Source organism: Fundulus heteroclitus, unplaced genomic scaffold (genome assembly GCF_011125445.2).
Source record: "Fundulus heteroclitus isolate FHET01 unplaced genomic scaffold, MU-UCD_Fhet_4.1 scaffold_155, whole genome shotgun sequence".
Taxonomy (NCBI): Eukaryota; Metazoa; Chordata; class Actinopteri; order Cyprinodontiformes; family Fundulidae; genus Fundulus; species Fundulus heteroclitus.
The window spans coordinates 109,116-128,635 of record NW_023396567.1 but is presented as its reverse complement, the minus strand read 5'-3'; the positions used below and the strand labels follow the sequence as shown (position 1 = coordinate 128,635).

The 19,520-nt window shown below is 40.6% G+C and overlaps 1 protein-coding gene across 4 annotated transcripts in view; it reads right to left on the bottom strand.

The window, feature by feature from the left end:
* The window catches only part of cdh19 (cadherin 19, type 2), a 52,717-nt gene extending 33,357 nt beyond the window's left edge, over positions 1 to 19,360 (bottom strand). For 2 of the 4 annotated variants that reach the window (XM_036129316.1, XM_036129319.1), the window contains exons 1-4: positions 19,162 to 19,318; positions 7,422 to 7,782; positions 7,003 to 7,297; positions 3,781 to 3,900 (exon numbers count right to left, since the gene is read on the bottom strand). In XM_036129316.1, coding sequence (XP_035985209.1) covers positions 3,781 to 3,900; positions 7,003 to 7,297; positions 7,422 to 7,667 — 661 coding nt within the window. In that variant the 5' untranslated portion in view covers positions 7,668 to 7,782; positions 19,162 to 19,318. The other 2 variants (XM_036129317.1, XM_036129318.1) reach the window with 2 other exon arrangements.
* Positions 19,361 to 19,520: the final 160 nt, after the last annotated feature.

Sequence of the window (19,520 nt, the reverse complement as noted above, 5' to 3'; positions counted from 1 at the left end):
GTTCCCCGGCGTATTAGGACGCCCTTTTGTTCTCGGTTTCCTCGGCGTGTTAGGACGCCCTTTGTTCTCGGTTCCCCTGCGTGTTAGGACGCTCTCTGACTCTTGGTTCCCCGGCGTGTTAGGACGCCCTCTGTTTTCGGTTCCCCGGCGTGTAAGTACGCCCTCCGTTCTTGTTCCTAGGCGTTTTAGATGTTCCTGCTTCCCTCACATCCCGACGCTCTCTTCCCCAAGCCCCGGCGTTTTCCTCACGCCCCGGTGGGTTCCCTTTGGCGCTGTCGTGCGCCCATTCCTTCCCTTTGGCGCTGTCGTGCGCCCGTTCCTTCCCTTTGGCGCTGTCGTGCGCCCGTTCCTTCCCTTTGGCGCTGTCGTGCGCCCGTTCCTTCCCTTTGGCGCTGTCGTGCGCCCGTTCCTTCCCTTTGGCGTTAAGTACGCCCGTTAAGTACGCCCGTTCCTTCCCTTTGGCGTTAAGTACGCCCGTTCCTTCCCTTTGGCGTTAAGTACGGCCCGTTCCTTCCCTTTGGCGTTAAGTACGCCCGTTCCTTCCCTTTGGCGCTGTGGTGCGCCCGTTCCTTGCCTTTGGCGCTGTGGTGCGCCCGTTCCTTGCCTTTGGCGCTGTGGTGCGCCCGTTCCTTGCCTTGGCGCTGTGGTGCGCCCGTTCCTTGCCTTTGGCGCTGTGGTGCGCCCGTTCCTTGCCTTGGCGTTGTCGTACGCCTGTTCTTCCCTCTGGCGTTGTCGTACGCCTGTTCTTCCCTCTGGCGTTGTCGTACGCCTGTTCTTCCCTCTGGCGTTTGTCGTACGCCCTGTTCTCCCTCTGGCGTTGTCGTACGCCTGTTCTTCCCTCTGGCGTTGTCATACGCCTATTTTTGCCTTGTGGCGATGTTTGCCTGTTCTGCCCGTTTTTGCCTCTTGTGGCGATGTTAGCCTGCCTAACATCTGTTAGATGCCCTTTGTTTGGTTTTGATTTTAGCCCACCATCCTACCTTCCCTCCACCCACCCTGGTTCGATCAGCTTGGTTATGACTCTTGCCCGCCATCCTGCCTTCCCTCCACCCACCCTGGTTCGGTCACTTTGTAGTTTGTTTTGTTTGATTTTAGGCCGTCCGGAGTCCGGCCTTGAGGGGGGGGGTAATGTCATGGTTGAGTTTTGGTTTGGCTTTGTTTTTCTGTTATTTTCATTTTTTCATCTCTTTTGGGTTAGGTTTGACTTTATTTATTGTTAGTTTTCAGTCATCAGTTATTTTCTGTCAATTTTCACCTCACCTCCTCAGCAGTCAGTCACACCTGAGATCATTTGCTGGTTAATTAGTCAGACCCTGGTGTCACCTGTCAGTTCTCTATTTAAACCTCCCTCTGTCTTTAGTTCAGCACTGGGCCGTCATCATCATTCCACACCTCTCCATGCCAGTTCCCGTTTTGCCTTGGAAGCTTTGTTTTTTCTCCTGTTAAGGTTAGTCCAGTCAGTCACTCTAAGGACTGTTTGTTCACTGTTTGTTCCTGGAGAAGTTCTGCTCTGTGCTCTGTTGTCTCTCAAGTTCTGCTAACCTGACTAGCCGCCCTGGAGAAGTTCTGCTCTGTGCCCTGTTGTCTCTCAAGTTCTGCTAACCTGACTAGCCGCCCTGGAGAAGTTTTGCTCTGTGCCCTGTTGTCTCTCAAGTTTCTGCTAACCTGACTAGCCGCCCTGGAGAAGCTCAGCTCTGAGCCCTGGTGTCTCTCAAGTTCCTGCTAACCTGACTAGCCGCACTGTAGAAGCTCAGCTCTGTGCCCTGGTGTCTACAAAGAACTGCTAACCTGAGTGCTACGAGGCCTACTAGCCGAGCAACACCAAGCAAGTGTGGACTCTCTGTCTCCGGTCCGCCAGCTCCTGCCATCACCTTCTCTCCGTTCCTGTGCAACCAGCTCCTCTGGCCTCATCAAACCTCCACCCATCAACCTTGTAATAAAGACTCTCAAACTTTTAGTCCCGTGTGTGCATCCTGAGTTTATCGGTAAACAAAATCGTGACATATATATATATATATATATATATATATATATATATATATATATATATTATATATATATATCATATAATCGATATCATATATATACATATACAACATGCATCAATGTATGCATGTATAATATATATATGCCTCTATATATATATATCTATTATATCTCTAATATCATATATATATATCTATCTATATATAGAGTATATGTTATAGATATATATAGATTGTATGTATGGCCCATATATATTATCTATATATATATATATATCATATATATAGACCCATCATATATCTATATCTCTATATAATTTATTTATATATATATATATATATATATATATATATATATATATATATATATATATATATATATATATATATATATATGATGGTTTCTCACTATTAAAAAAACTAAATCAGTTCAAAACCCTGAGGAGTTTTTATGTGCATCTTTGAATATTGAAGATCTTTGGACTCATCTCTCATAGCTCATCTGAAATCATTAGAAAAAAATACAATTGCTGTATAACCCTTTGTTTTAAGAAATAACAACAGGCCCTGTAACAAGTTGATTTTGTCCTCTCAGATACTGCATTCATTTCCATTTTGAATTTCTTTAGTGTCAATAATGCCCCCTTAAAGCTCTTCAGAGTTCAGGTCAACAATGTGTGTGGGAAGTGTTGTGGATCACCTCAGTATTAAAGCACAAAATACTGTGCATTCATAGAAACATGCTGCATCATATTTGGGATTAGGCAAATTGTACTAAAGGAACAGGAAAATATGTTACCAGCCATGTTTAAAGCCGAGAAGGCCATGGGGTTTAGACCTTTCCAAAAATAATTTGATGAGGCAATTCAATAAAGTAAATATCACCAAAAAATGATTTTATTTGAATAAATTCATTGAAAAACCGAGACTTCCATATTATATACATTTATTACACGAGGAATGATATATGTTAAGCATTCATTTCTGTTAAGTTTAATAATTTTATAATTAAGGCTTCCAAGGACATTGAGAACACATCATAATTTCAAGAGAAAGGGGTCTAGTCCAGCCTATTTTATAAGTTTAGGTTAGACGATTGTGGTTAGAAGTGGTTTAACACAAGGACAGCAACAGTTGAAGCCCGTGTTCTGATAACTTCTCTCTGTAGTAGGTCTTGAAGCACTGAGTCCAGCCAGAGTTGATACAGTGTAACTCGCCCCCAGTCTTTTGAATTAACTGGGCGTCCCAATCCTCAATCCCTCTCCTGTTATTACAGCACAGCATTTCTTTCCATTGAGCTTTTTATTAATATGCTAACATACACTGAACTCTGTCAACAGCAAGCTTCTCCCTCAGATTTTTGTACTTGCATTGCTTCATATCTCTTATGATGGATATTGCTTGAGCACCTTTTTACTACCATACTTTCTCCTTCCACTAAACTTTATTTTAATATGCAGGGAGGCTTATTTAGCAATGACCTTTTATAACTCGATGTATAGGTTTCAATTATAGTTTTCTGTAACGCTGTGGTGAACATATAGGCAATAATATGGCCATTAGAAAAGGAATTATGTACTAAAATGGGTTAATGGGTTTCCATTAACTGTAAGCCTATAGAACCAATTAACCAATATAAACACTTGAACAGTATCAGCTTGTATATGATGGATCTATATAATATCTACTGTTTTCTTTTTGAATGGAATTAGTGAAACAAATAACGTTTTTTGATCATATTCTAATTCATTGATAACTTTAGGCTTTTTTTAGACATAGAGCCAGAATGTCATACCCGTCTTTGGCTGCACAGAGAAGTAGGGCTCCCCCTGCAGGATGGAGTAGATCAGCTTGGCGTTGTTGCCGAACATGGGATCATCCGCATCTGTGGCTGTCACCTGGGCCACTATGGTCCCTGTGGGGGCAGAGAGCGGATTGCACAGTCAGAGTATACTCAGGCAGCAGTTCCAGTCGACAGGGAAATAAAGTGATTATGCCACAGTCCCGCAGGGTCTGTCTGTCTGACTCAGGAGGTGGAGGGGGAGGTGGTGGAAATGGAAAAGCAGAAAGCAGAGGGAGGCTGAGGGAGAGTTAGTGTGGGGATGTTGACAAAAGAGAGAAGGGGGTGGGAGTCGGGGTTGGGGGTGCGTTGGCCTTTCATAATATAGAGCAGGTGTGCGTGACAACCTTTCCAGCCGTGTAGTGACATCTCTCCATCCTATTGCCCTAGGTTTTCTCTCCTTGATTCAGTTTTATTTCACTATCTTTCAAACTTGCCACCCCTCTCTGAGCTGACCATATCCTTGCCCTCACCTTGCTTTCTAAAATATCTTCCTCACGCTTGCTCTCTGTCTCATTCTTTCTTCCATGTGAGTGGTCCGTCTTTGATTCACAGGCACTGCGTTTCCTATTTTCAAATGCCCTCACTCCAACCTTTCACTTTCTCTCTCTGAGTCAAATTCATAGGGATTTATTATGAGTGGGTATTATGCAGCAAAATCTGATTACATACAAAATGAAACGCTAATGTTTTTGGTATGAAAGTGCTGTGGCTATAATAAGATATAGTTTAAGAAATCTATCAATAAAGGCATCCAAGCCATGATAGTTAATCAAATACTTTGACTTCCTGAATGGGGAACAGATGACAGACACTTCTATAATTGTTTCGTTCACTTGTTCTCAGTTGGGATTTCATTCAAGACGGTTTACTTTCATCTTCAGTAAAAACAACCAGTAAATGCAAAATTAACTTTAGAAATTGTTGTTCTCTTTCTTCATACATGTGGACATGTGCTAGACTCATTATTTTCAAAAGAAAAGTAAGACTGGAGATGATTTAACATCGTCCACCATGGTGGATGTTCTTCTTTTAGTTATGAGTCTAATCATAACTCACTATTTACTTCCCTTTTTCTCTTTGGTTCAAGTTTAGGGAATAACTGTACTGTAAGATATTTTCTGGTACACTGCTTTATCAAAGACGTTATAATGTTCTTGCATTTTTGAATAATTTTTTTATTTAGATTTTTTTTTTTTATGCCCTGCGATAGACTGGCGACCTGTCCAGGGTGTACCCCGCCTCTCGCCCATTGACAGCTGGAGATAGGCACCAGCACCCCTCGCGACCCCAATAGGGATAAGGCAAAGGCAAGGCAAATTTATTTGTATAGCACATTTCAGTACAGAGACAATGCAAAGTGCTTTACATGATTAAAATACAGGAAAAAATAACAGAATACAATCAAGTAGGGATAAAATGTAGAAACAAAATAAAATGTAGCAAGAAAGTTAAACAGGATAAGCATGCTAGAAAATGGATGGATGGATTTTTCTTACTTTGAATGGGCCTGTTTAACGTGCATGTGCTTTGAGCTATACCATTCAACTGTAGTAGCTCTGGTTGTATGTTAAGAGTTGTCCTGCTGGGAGCTAAACCTGCACCCTATTCTTGTTCTTTTGCAGCCTTTAATAGGCTTTCCTCCTGGGTTTTCCTGTATTTAGCCTAATCCATCTTCCCATTAACTTGGATCAGGTTCCTTGTCCTTCAGCGCTCGGGCGCTGCCCTCCCTAGATGTGGAGGGGAAAAGTCAAAATATATATAGATTTTAAAAGTATTATTAATGTCAGTTTTTACTTAATAGTACGTGGCTACATGTAATAAGAATTATTAAAACACTTCTACTAATTGACTCTCATTTAACAGTGTATTTCCACCAACAGAACGTATCATTTCTCTTCTTCTACACTTGTGGGGCTGTCACGCAAGGAGCCCTACAAGTGTAGCGAAATAACCAATCGTATACTGTTGCTAGGGAAGATTTATAAATATTTGGCCAATCAGCATCGCCAAAATGAATGGGTTAGGGGCTCCTGGAGTCGTAGCCCTAGCTGCACAGTGATAGGTGCACTTCACTCGTGACGTCACGCGCTACATCGGGGTCAGTTATGGTCATCCAAGATTTTTTTTCACCAGCTGCCACTGTTGTCCTTTTTGAAAAACAACCTCCCACCACCATTCTTCTGCTACCGCCATTTTTCACAGTAGGGATGGTCTGTGCATGTGTTTTCCTCCACACACATGTAGGCATAAACACTTAGTTTCGATCCCATCTGACCAGAGCGCCATATTAAATAGAATTGCTGTGTCCTCTACATGGATGATGGCAACTTCAAATGCAACTCCCAGTGACTTTCCTCTTGCCACTCTTCCACAAAGGCCAACTATGGAGTGCTCAACTAATAGCTGTCTTGTTGACCTTCCCTCCAACCTGAGCTGTGGATCTTTGCAGTTAACATGGGCCTCCTGCCTGACTCTCTGATAAATGCCCGGCCGTTTTAGACGGACAATCGTGCCTTGGTAGGTTTACAGTGGTGCCACTCTCTATTTATTTTCAAATGATAGATTTAAAGAAGAGGTGTTCAAAACTTGGGATGTAAAATTCACAATTTTATCCCTGACCTGTCTGTTGTTACTTGGTCTTCATGAAGCTGTCTTTCTAACCAACCTCGGAGGCCTTTACAGAGCAGCTGGAGTTATACTGAAATTGAATTTCACACAGATGGATTATATTTACTAGTTAAGGGATTTCTGAAGGTGGTGGGTTGCACTGGATTTAATGTGTATCAAAGTAAATGGGGCTGAATACAAATGTCATGTCACACTTTACAGGTTTTATTTGTAAAGAAGGCTGAATGCAGAGAGTTATCACAAAATAAGGTGTTTATTTGGAAAACGGGAAATTATGTGGGGATAAAATTCATCACGTGGTTACTTGAAGTGGATTAGTGAAAAAAAACAGTTAAGGGAATGCTTTAACTATGCTTAGTTATCAAATCCAATTGCTAAAACATTCCCGATTCTTGGAACATTTAAGACCATCTTTGCTCTTTCTTAAAATTAAATAAATCTGAATGATTTGAATAAAACAGACTTATTTTAACTGTTATTGTAGTTTAGTTTAAAAGCATGTTAAAACATCTCAGCACTATAACAGAGGGAGAAAAAAAAACATACCGACTGGACTCATCTCAGGGATGCTGGAAACATAAGGTTCGTTCAGGAACTGTGGGGCATTGTCGTTGATGTCCTGCACTTTGATAATGAACTCAGACTGGGGCTCTGCTGGCTCATTGGTTCTCCTGTTTATGGCCTGGGCCTGAAGGACGTAGAAGGCCTTTTCCTCACGGTCCAGCTTCTTCAGTGTGCGGATTTCTCCAGAATACTCGTCCATCTCAAACACATCTCCAGCACCTTCTCCTGATAAAATATACTGGATGGTAAATTCACCTTGGTCAGAGTCAGATTTCACCTACAGAGGAGGAGGAAAGGGAGGTTTAAAGGCCTTTTTTTTCCTAGGGTAAATAAATAAACATGTGTTTTCAAAGAGAATAACCATATCAAGGACATGGCGGACGTTCAGTTTGAAGCATAACCTGGCCAATAATGCGAGAAATGGGATCTTCCTCCTGGACAAACAGCTGCTTCCAAATCCAGCCTCTCTTTTGCCGATGGTGCAGAACACTGGACCCTTGGGCCAGCAGTTGGCCTTCCAGACCCCGAGTATCTCTTATATCACTCAGCAACCCGCCGGGAATCATATAAAACACTGTCACCACAGCCAGTACCCCCGGGGTGCTCATTTTTACTGTCCGTGCATGCATTTCCTTTCCAGCTCCCATGGTCAAAGAAGGGACTTGTCCTGTGTTGGTAATCCGTTATTTACCAGTGCAGTAGATCATAATCTTGAGAGTGCTGCATCCCATCTTCTGATGAAATTTGTGTGCCGATTCATAACTGAAATAAAAGTTAACAATTCAATTATTCTGCCAAATGAATAACTTCAGGTAGTGCACAAGAATTAGATTAGATTATACAATTGAATTGTATCTGCAATATTGTTTGGGTTGAACCCAGTCAGCTGTTGAATAAAACCACATGGGATTCAGCAAAGTTTCTGTTTTGACCTTTTGAGTGTTTACCTATCGTGGAACCTGCGTCATCTTGAAATTTCTATTACAGGTTGGAAACTTCAACACTATCAGCCTAAATTTAAGGGAGAAACTAGCAATGCTAGCTGCTAATAAAATGTGCTAAACAGAATGTAACAAAATGTAAATGACATCTTTTCACTGTTTACCATGTAACATGCTGTGCTTGTTTTGATAAAACAGTAAAATCATATTTTGCAATAGAAGTGTGTCACGTTCTCATCTCTCTCTCTCTCTCTCTCTCTCTCTCTCTCTCTCTCTCTCTCTCTTTGTGTACACACACACACACACACACACACACACACACACACCCTATGTTGAACTTCTAAAGAGTTCCCAAGCCTGTCAAACAACATGTGAGTGAAAGAGCATAGCAGTTTGTTTCTCCTGACTCTTGACTTTGATTGTCCTCACACTCTTGATCCTGATTTTGCTGCATATTATAATTGGTGCATCGATTTGACTCACAGTTTGTCAGCGGTATATATGTCTCTGTTTTTCGTGTCTAGGGGAGACATTGATCTAATTAGAAGTCAGATCCAGGTAGTGTCATTGTAAAGGAATGATGATGTGGCTCATCATCCTCAACATAAAACACAATACAGGTCATTGTCAAATGTAAAACAGATTATGGTTTTCAATTATCCTAACAAACCTTCAATTTCTTACTCTGTAATGTTGTTTTGTGCATGATTTCATGTATTCAAGTTCAGAGATTGCAAACAGGATCAGTCATGATTTTTGTTTGAGTTAACTTCCTCTGTATGCTATCTTCTAATATTAGTATTGGTATTATATCTAGTGTTAGATCAGTTCAGCCCCTTTATTTAGTACGTAAACTTTATTTAGCACAGGTCTCACAGGTCAGAAACTGCCATTGCCTTACAATAAAAATTGGTATAAAACACAGAAGCTAAAGCATGAAAGTAAAGATAAAACAAGAAACAGATATCATCACATAGCATAAAATAGTTAAAAGCCAGCTAAGTAAATGAATCTGCAACTGATTCTTAAAATAATCAACAAATCAAGACAGTGCAAAGATGGAGGCATTGCATTCCACAATCTAGGGGTCACAGCGCTAAAGGATTAATCTACCCTGGTCTCAAAGTCTATTCATAGAACCACTAAATGTATATGTTCAATATCTTCTTTATTGAAACTCCTAAAAAGGCTATTGCATTAATGAAACGGAGATGAAATGAAGGCACATATAATCATCTTAAATGTAGCTTTTCATACCAGAGTTTGAGGCTTAGAAATATTTCTTGATGAAGAAACCAATTCTGATTAATAATCAACAAAGACACTCCGAAAACATGGCAAAATGAAAGATAAGACAAAGGTTTCTGTGCGTTGTTTGGACAGAGTAGGCCGAGAAACATAGGTATTGCTTTATTTCAGTTATTCAGGTTATTCAATTAAAACAGTTCTGGTAAGTTTTAATAGATTTTTATCCTTTTTTAGTCTCCTGGATGGCTAGACCTTCAACAATTCTGGGATTATGTCCATGACCTAATTGTAATGACACAACCTAGATTCAATGCTGGTTACCTTTTCCGTTAAGATAAATATCTCCAAGATTAAATGCAGTGCAACTTTTTGCAGTGAATGTTTAATAAGTACTCAGTAGAGGTGATGCTGCACTGTGTGTGTGTGAGTGAGAGAGAGAGTGACAGAGAGAGAGAGAGAAAGAGAGAGAGACTACTGCTGGCAAAAGGGAGTACAATTTAATCAGTGCATAATATGAAGTTAGTTGAACTTCTGAAATATTAATCTGGTCAATTAAGTATTAGAGGGTTGTTTATCAATGTGAGATATTTTGAGGTTTATGTGATGATCCCCAAAACAGGAATGGTTTTGCAGGTGGTAGCCACAAACATGTTTTCACTCCTCATTTGTTTGACTGGTTTTCAGTTGTTTTACACTTGACCAGGGCCAGCGTCACTACCGGTAGCATCAGGCAATATCTGGACACTAAATATGTTAGTGTCATTGCCATGTTTGCTTTGTCTCCCAGCACCTTCATGAGGTCCCAACGTCCTCTATTAGACCCTGTCTCTGGGACAGTAGAACTGATACACAAGGGTTCATTGGACAAGGTCTCTTTGATTATGCTGCCATATATGACAACCCACCTCCACTGGTGCACTGGACTTCAAGAGGCAAGGCTTGAGAAGGTGTTTGCTCTTACCTGTCACCTCTAAGCAGAGCCTGTTGTGGTTGGACCTGAATTGGTCAAACTCCAGCTAAACTATCTCTTTAGGAGAAGTGAAAGGATCCCTGCAAATGAGCTTTAGGGCCTCAAGTGCCCTGAGACTCTTGGAGGTCATACCAGCCTTGGGATGTTGGTGAGAAACTTGGCCACCAGAGAGTTATCCCTGACCCCATTCAGATTTTTAAGGGGAAGGAAACTGGTCCTGAAACATCCAGGTAGGATGCACATTAATTTCACTTAACCCAAATAGTACTTTCCTTTGGTCATCTGCTGTCCTACATGACATGGTTGGTGAGAGGTTGAAACTGTACACATGCATGGACATGCATGAATGCATAGACATGCAAAATAGATTTGGACAACTTCCCTTTGGATGTCCTGCCAGTCATTTGTGACTTTGCAGTTAACTTCTGGTAAGTTTAGGTGGACAACACCCACACACACACACCCTCACTCCACATTCAAGCACCCAGTTAGTGGTTTGATTGTCAACTATGGAGTTGACCATCCTAATTACAATCAGGCCACGGTAAAGATGACAACAGGGTATGTCCTACAGATGGAAGACATGGTATGGAAGTGTGTCTGCAGATTTCATCTCAGGATTGAGATGGTGCTCTGTGTAGACAACTTTGTGGGAATGCCTGAGAAACTACAATTAAGCATCATGCCTGTGCACATTAGATCCGGGTAATCGCAACAGCAAACAGAGGCAGCAGCATTGCAATAGCAAACTGCTTGCTGTCCAACCAAGCATGTATTACAACCTCATGGGTTGAAAAGACTTTTCGCAGAGTTCCCAATAGTGGTGCCCTTTACCTGGGAGGTGGGAGTCCCTGGGATAAGTGCCATCATTTTCCGTTGTCTGCTTCACATAATGACGGAGCTACAGAAGTTGTGAAGGTAAAACAGAAACAAAGTGTGATTAACTTTGAGGGCTTTCATAGTGGCAAATCGTCTACACTGCTTCTAAATTTAAACCTTGTGCAGAACATGTTGTCATCTTTAACAGAATGACATGTATAATCTGTATCCTGTGTTTACAGAAGTGTAAGGTCAATCAGAGTTCAGTTTCTTAGTGTGTGCTTACATGGAACGTAAAGCATTGTTAGAACTTTATTACCTCCTGTGTGTGTCAAAGTGTGGGAATAATTTAAAGTGGGAGAGGAGAGCTGGGTCCTCCTCAGGCTTTAAGAGAGGTTAACGGTTAGGAGACAGGATGGGGCTGTTCTACATCACTCTTTGTTCATCACAGAGGCTCCTCCCGTTTGTGTACATCTGTTCTCTATAAAGACACAGGGTTTGTCTTACTTGTTGTGCATTTGGGAAAGAATGCACCTTGCCTTCAATAAAGTCCGGTCTCTGTACTGAAAGAGCAACTTGCTTTTTGATAAAAAATGTCCATGACACCCTTGCATGAGTTCAGTATAACTCATACAAGGACGTTCTTAGGGTTAGATCCCTTCATTGCTGCTGTACCTACATGACAGCCCACCACTACTGGCACACTGGACCAAAGATCCACTTACAGAGGCAAAGCTTGAGTGGGTGTTCACTCTTACTCTTTACCTCAAAGCAGAGCCTGATGTGGTTGGTTCATAGCATGCAATGGCTTCCACTTGTTCTCCAGCAAATTCTTCAAAGGCTGGGGAAGAACACAAAGTCAAACATCCTTGTGTTTGTGTGCAGTATTGGGCTGCTACTGACTTTTGAGTTTGTGGCTGTTGAAAAGCTTAGGAGCCTGGTTATTAAAAAGGGAGTTTCACAGGCAGATCTACAGGGGCACAAAAGCCTCTCAAACTCCCTTCTATCGAGGTTGTTTGGGTTAAGGGTGTGGAAGTTACATAGGGACATCTCGTACAGAATGGTCACATCCATAGTGCTGTGGATTAATATAGATCCTCCCAAGGATGTTCCAGTTCAGTACAGAGAGGATGCTTCTCTGCTTGATGAGGGTAAGTAGCCATCTACATGCCAATGCTAGCAGGCTGTGGACGGCCAAAGAAGTCGCATATGTTAACCTGACTGGAGTTGTAAAAACTGGAGAGGCATACAAGCCGTACGTGCGCCTGAAGACAAGATGGCCCACCTGCAAGAATATACACGGCTTGGAGAAAGAAAAAGCACTCTTTTGTATTAGTATGGTGCCTTTGTTAGAAAGGACATTTTGCACTTAACAGTGTGATTTTAAGTTTAGTAAAAGAAAGGTTTGAGGTTTTAGATTAATTTACCTGATGTATTCTTTGTTGATAAATTTTTAACTGCGTGCTTATGTTGATGGACAAATCCTGAACCAAAACAACGGGATTTCCTGTGTATGTAACCATAGGGAGTGCAATTATTTGTTAGGGTTAGTTGTTTGTGTGCTTAAATTTTCTACTGAATTGCAGCAGAAAATAGGATTGAATGATTGAATATACGTTATTCATTAGGGCTAGGGTTAGGGTTTAGGGCTAGGGTTCAAAAAGGATGGATAGTTGGTCTTGAGATTTTTTTAAGTAAAACTAAAGTCAAATTTGTTAACAGAATTGTTTATTAACTAGAATTGCAAATATTCCAATTTCACAGTATTATGAAACAAATATTTTAAATAAAATAAATGTCTTAAACTTGAACATGTTGCTTTTATTTGAAACCAAAATTGTAACTAGCATTAGTACTCCTCTTAGAATTGCATCTCCTTTAACTATATTGATAATTATTTTTGATCAAATATTTTGTTACAATATTGTTTGATAGTTACTTTGACATTAATTCAACATTAATTAAACATAAAAGTGTGTTCAGTAAATATCACAGATTCAAAGTAATGGTCAAATTCTTAAAAAGTTAGTCCGCTAAAACGTCTTACAAGTTGCAAGTCATTTGAAAAAAATTATTTTTATTTTAAAATGTAAAAGTGCAAAATTGATAGAAACCCAAACAAGGCTAACCCATTTTTCTTTTTTTTTTTTTCGTTCACTTTTCAGTTTTTCTGCTTTTCGGCAAAAGTGGAATTGTGCTTTGGTACTTAGACTGCAGTTGGGTTTTTATTTTACCAACAGACTACATTTAGTTATTAAAGCAGTTAAGAGTTCTTATACAGCTAACTTTGTTCTTTTATTTGAACCACGGGAAATGCAAATTCACATCCTTTGGTATCAATCTACAGTTTACTGACTGCTTAAAACAGTAGGTGGTGGAAAATGAAGTATATGGTAGTCAGTATTCAACACCATGGGAGTATTAATACTCTGATTCATCACAATCTACAGGTTTAATCCTGTACATTTAGATTAGCTGTCCAGATTTATATACAACAAGCTGTTAAAAATAAATTTTCATGTGCAGGACTTACTGTTAAATGAAAATTCGCAACAAAACCAAATAACATCTGTTTGTACTTTCATATGTCTGTATAGACTGTATTCGTATCTTTTGAGCTTTGCAGAGTGACACTCCAATTAGTGGCCAGTGAATCGTGAGGTGTTGTTGTCTTTCACAGGGACTGCGAGGCATGTGCTTGGACCAAACGTCTCAAAACCAACGTCCAAGACAAGAGCCTCTCAATGATGATTCAGCAAGCAACTGCCAACAAACCAAGGAATCTGTATCAGCATGCTTCTGCAGACTAAAATATTGCACAGGTCAACAGATGTTTGGTTGTCAGCCCAAAAAGATGGGGTCTTTTAAAATTGAATGACGAAACTGTAGGATAAAGGTCTGGGAAATGTGCTGTCTACAAGGGAACCGTGTGTGTGTGTGTGTGTGTGTGACAGCCAAGCTTAGAGTACTTGATAACAAGAGCAGCTAAACTAAGTGTGGTTTTAACAGCACATTTTGTGGATAGGGGCTTTTATAATACAAGCACATCAGCCATCACTTACATGTGTTAAAGTGCTCTGAAAAAAACCCAGAGGACCAAAAACTGGAAAGACTCATTGGACTAAATGGGATATTTTCTCCTTTTTAAAGAAATCCTCATGGTGCATGACACACAGTACATGCAGAGTGGCCTGTGCTTGACAGCCATTCATTAAATCTAATAGGCCTTCCTCCCATTTCCATCCAGCCTCGTGCAGCCCATACGTACTGAGCAGCGCTGGCGCTCTGCTCTACCACATGACAGAATGACAATGAGCTGCAGTCTCACCATGTTAGGCACTAGATGCGCTGAGACTGTCCCATCATTTCTCTATACGTCTTCTAGCTCATAAAATGCAGCTCTTTCGCAGGAATGGTTTCGGGACGATATTAAAAGGCATCTTAATGTGCCAACACATTTAGACGTTGCACATTGAAGCATGGCAATATTGAAAATGAGTCTGTCTTTTGACATTGTGGGTGAAACATCAATATCAATTCCTGCAGCCGACTCAAATAATACATTAATGTTCCAAGAATATATTCAACTGAAAAATACACAAATCATGTTTTCAAAAATTCAGTTGGATTACAAACAACAAACTTTAATGTCATCTTTATTTTCCCTTTTCTTAGCTATTAGTGCAATCAGTGATGTTATCAGATGGATGGATGGATGGATGGATGGATGGATGGATGGATGGATGGATGGATGGATGGATGAAAAACTGTTAGAGTGAGCTAACAAGTCGACACTTTAACTAGTGAAACAATATTTTGAACAATAACTTTTTTTATTCATACAACTTTTGATCCTAGGTGTTAATAGTGTGTGTGTGATTTTTTTTAATACTTTATTAATTGATTGGTAAATAGACCTTGGTGTGATTACTTAAAGACATTTTCGATGACATCAATTACCCGTTTTCTCATAAACTTAATATTGATGCTAAATAAATCGGAGAAATATATACTCTCCCTGCTTCTTTAAATGTGTGATAGAATTTGTCTCTATGTTGCTGTTTGTTCACGGAGGTTCTGTAGCAAACCTCTAAAGCCTTCACAGAGCAGCTGGATGTGTAATGAGATTAACTCATTCAAAGGTTTTCAGGAGGTGTGATTAATTTTGAGGGACACTATAAAGAGAAGTGTGATTTATGTTCTGCTATTTAAACTATGAAAAAGGTACATCTACTAATTTTCACTTCTTTAAGATCACGCTTCTCAGACAAAATGTCCTTAATTGTTCATTTGGGAGTCAGCCAGGGGAGTTTCAGCATCCTGTTCAGCTTCGTAAAACAACAACTCTGACACGCTGACGTGTAGTTTGTGTTTACTAATTTGGGACCTCAAATAAGTCTCAAGACTAAGCCAGAGCAACAGGGGAGTGTCAAGCTCCCTGGAACTTGTCTGGGTAGTAATTTGTTTGATTTTATCAGGAACATGAGAAGAAATCAGTTCTGCTTTGCAAAAGACCATGAATTTCCACTGACATTAATAAGCATTAGCACCACATCCCATTGTTTGTCTCCTTTAGTTATCCGAGAGAAAAAAAATCAATTGAACGAGTCCTTAAATGCTACAAGATTAAAGAATAAGGCATGGGTCAGAGGGGTTTACATTAAAGTCAGTTTTCTATGAACTCTTAATTACTGTAATAACAAATAAAACACAGGCTGTCTTTTCTATAATTTTAAACAAAGGAATGCAGTGAAGTATACTATATTATTTTTTTGCTATATTTAAAAAAAAAAAGTACAAAGTTGAGACATTAAATGGTTAGGAGAAAGCATGCGGAAGGGGTGATAAATTTTTAAAGGCGCCTACTGTCTTAGGGCTTGATTTGTCCTATTTTGTATAACAAATGTTTTGTTTTGGTGAAGAGGCTGGACTTTATATCGGCAGGGTCCCCTCATTTCTGCGTTCCAATTTTCCAGATCATTCAGTATTGTCTTCTTCTTTTGGCTTTTCCCTTTATGAGTTCTCCACAGTGAGTCATCTGTCTCCATCTAACCTTGTCTTCTGCATCCGCTTCTCTTAGGCCAACTGCCTTCAGGTCCTATTTAACTCCATCCATAAATCTCCTCTTGGTCTTCCTCTAGGCCTCCTGTCTGGCAGTTCCAGCCTCAGCCTCCTTCTACCAATGTGCTCACCCTCCCCGTTCTGGACATGTCCAACCCCTCCGTACGTATCCATACCCTCTTTCATGTCCAAATGCAGCCTCAGGGTGTGTTCAATGCGACTGAGGCGGCCTGAGCGGGGGATTTACATATTATCCCTTTGCAAAAGGCACGGACAGGAGCGGTGGAGCGGCCAGCGATGCAATCCACGCGGTCTGCGCAGAACTTTCGCTGGAGTTCAAATATCTGAACTTTTCTGTCAAATTGTGTCGCAGCAACTAACCAGGGGCTGGTTGTTGTTGTGACACACTGTGAATGAGCGCAGCAAAGACGAAGGTTACTTCCATCAAGGTAGGAGATAGAAAAAATAATGTTGACATGGGATGAAGTAAGGGATGCTCTTTAGAGGTTTGTGGGTGGCTTTGAAAAAAGCCATTTTAATTTAGCCCTTACAAGGACTGTTAAATCACTTATCAATCATCCACCTCTTGTAGCTCCAGAACTGGCCCGCCCAGCCGGTACTTCTGCAGCCGGGTCGGGTGCTCTGTCTGTCGGTCTGTGGCGCTGCTTTCTCCCGCTGCTTTTGTCTGAGCTCCACAGCGGGCTTTCTCTGGCGGCCCTCTTTATCTGATCTCCCGCTGTAAAACCTCTGTTTTATGGGATAGCCGTCCTCATAGCGGGATAACAGTATTAGGTCCTGAACAGACAAAAACGCTGCAGAAGGGATCCAGACGTAGGACTCCCCTAACTGGGAGCATCTCTGGAGGATCCGGTGGACCCGCACGGATGCCAGCGCCATTCTTTGGCTTTCCCCATTAAATACAGCACCGTGACACACCAGGTAAAATCATGGTGCGCCCTGTTGAGTTGAACAGACAAGCAGATAGAAGCTCCTCCTATTTGATGACGCAGTGAAGTGTGGTGTATTCGCTGTCACCGTTTGTGCATGAAAAATGCACAGCGGACAACGCCGAGGAAATTTCGTAGGAATCGCGTTTGGTGTGAACACAACATCAAAGGGATCACAATGTCCTGTATCCTATTCTGGGCCGTTCCCAAACCCGGTTAAATGCAGAGAGTTGCTTCAGGAAAAGCACCCGACGTAAAACCTTTGCCAAATTTACCATGCGAGTTAAGGAATAACTCTCTGTGGCAACCCTTGAAAGATGAAAGCCGAAACAAGAAGAGCTTGATTTCAACGGCTGCTTTCCCGACTGCCATTAGCTATTGGAATTAAATCTTCAGACCCGTTTTTGGACCCTTCACTGGTGTAACTGATGCTGGATTCTTACTGGTGCATACAATGCCCAGCCTCATGTGGCAGAAGTATGCAGGCAGTTCCTGGAGGATGAAACAATATACTATGGAACTGCCTCGATGCTCTCCTGACCTAAATCCAGTAGAACCTCTCTGGTACATCATGTTTAGGTGTTAAGTACAATGTATCATGGAGTCATCTCATAAGGAGCCTGTCATCTGAGTGACTGCTGTCCGCATTTTGCCACACCTCCCTTACTTTGTTATATTAAGCCTCATGCACCACACCTGCGAGCCTGCCTCACCGATCCACTGCAATTAAGCTCATAACATACACCTGTTTCCTGGTCTTGATAAGCTTAAGAAGCTTAGAAGACACCAGAAAATCAAAAGCCCAAAGCAGTAGATTGCCCTGTTATAACATTGACCCCTAGATTTCCCTGCCTTACCCTTGTAGGACTTTGAGCAATGGATGTTCCTGATCACCAGTGAATGACCTAAGCCTGTTTCCCAGATACTGATCAATCCTCTGGCAACCTGCATAACACGATCAAAACTTCTCAAGCCAGCGCACCTGTGCTTCAAGCTTCAGCCTCTGGTAATGTCACCGTAAGCTGTAACGCTTCCCACTGGCTTCTCCGAAGAACTAAGGAATGGCATCACAGAACTAAGTGCCCTGTCGGGATTCTGAGAAGTTTAGTGCCTTTTTTTTCTGAGACTAGTAAACGTTCTTTGACTCTGCTGCAGCCACTTTCCTATCCTCTTACATTGCAGTGGTTCCCGTCAGAGTATCCAGCGGTTCCCTACCTCCCACCAGTTTACCTTAGAAAATAAACCTGTTAAAATGAACTCTAGGCCCGTTTAAATTTTCAGATCTCCTGTTTGGTACATTGCAGGATTAAAACCCTCTGCAAGTTGAAAATGTTCCTTTCATTAAATGACACAGCGTCCTTTTGTTCTTAATGCATTAGCCATTTAGATCTGATTTATTTTAAAAGTTTTTACACAAGGTTAACATTATAAATAAAAAAGTAGTACATATCAAAAAAATCCTTAAATTAAATTCACTATAACTGATCTAAAGTGCACCTAAGAAGACAAGAATGATGAAAATAAATAAAAAAGTATTTTAATCAGCTATTAGTTTAAGGGTGTTCAAACATGTCCTTGCCAGAGTATTGCAGTTTTTCATCTCTTTTTGTTCCTCTAAAAATTGTTATTGTTTTCAGTTCTATTCAATGGGATGCTTGTCACTTTGTGGGAAAAGTTTGAAAATGTTTCCCTGTTTTAAGAGCTTCTATGAGTCAAAATTGCACTGTGCTTTCTTTGATATTTTACAGATTATTATTGTTAATGTAAGAAAAGCCAAGGGAGATTAGCTGGAGTATTACTGGTATTAGTGATTTCAGAAAAAAATTAATAATATGTAAGTCTTATTGAATAAGATATGATGATGCCAAAGTTTAAGGCAAGTTTAATTTAATATTTAAATTATTGAATGCAGCATGAGTTGAAGTTCCATTGAAAAACTAAATTGCTAACACAGATATTTTCAAACCTTTGACGGGAGGAAAAAGTGATGTGTTATATATGTTCAATAATTTTAGTAAAAACAAAACTAAGTATAACGAACATAAAAAACAGCATTTCATGTAACAGTTAAAGAAAACATAAATTATATATATTATCCCTGCCTTTATGTTGCACTATTTAGTACTACTGAAACTAAATTTGAGTACACACCCACCTGTTTGTGAGATTCTTCTGTCCACCAAGTTATTCCTCTACACTGCTTCCAGCAAAGATCACCAAAGGTTTTACAGAAAAACAATCAGCTTAACTAAGTATCCTGGTACATAAAAATCAATTTACTCAACACAGAAACTGAGGCGAATGAACATGGTTCTTACAATGCGTAATCCCTTTAACTGACAGCCTCCCCTTTTCTTCTTCTTCTTCTTCTCCTCCTCCTTCTTCGTCTTCTCCCCTTCTCTGTCTTCCTTCAACTTTCCGGGGAAGAACAAACACAGGCTCTATTGTCTGAGACTCCAATCCCAACACTGGAGAACACTCGGGGCCTTCATTGACATTCAGATAACCACAGCC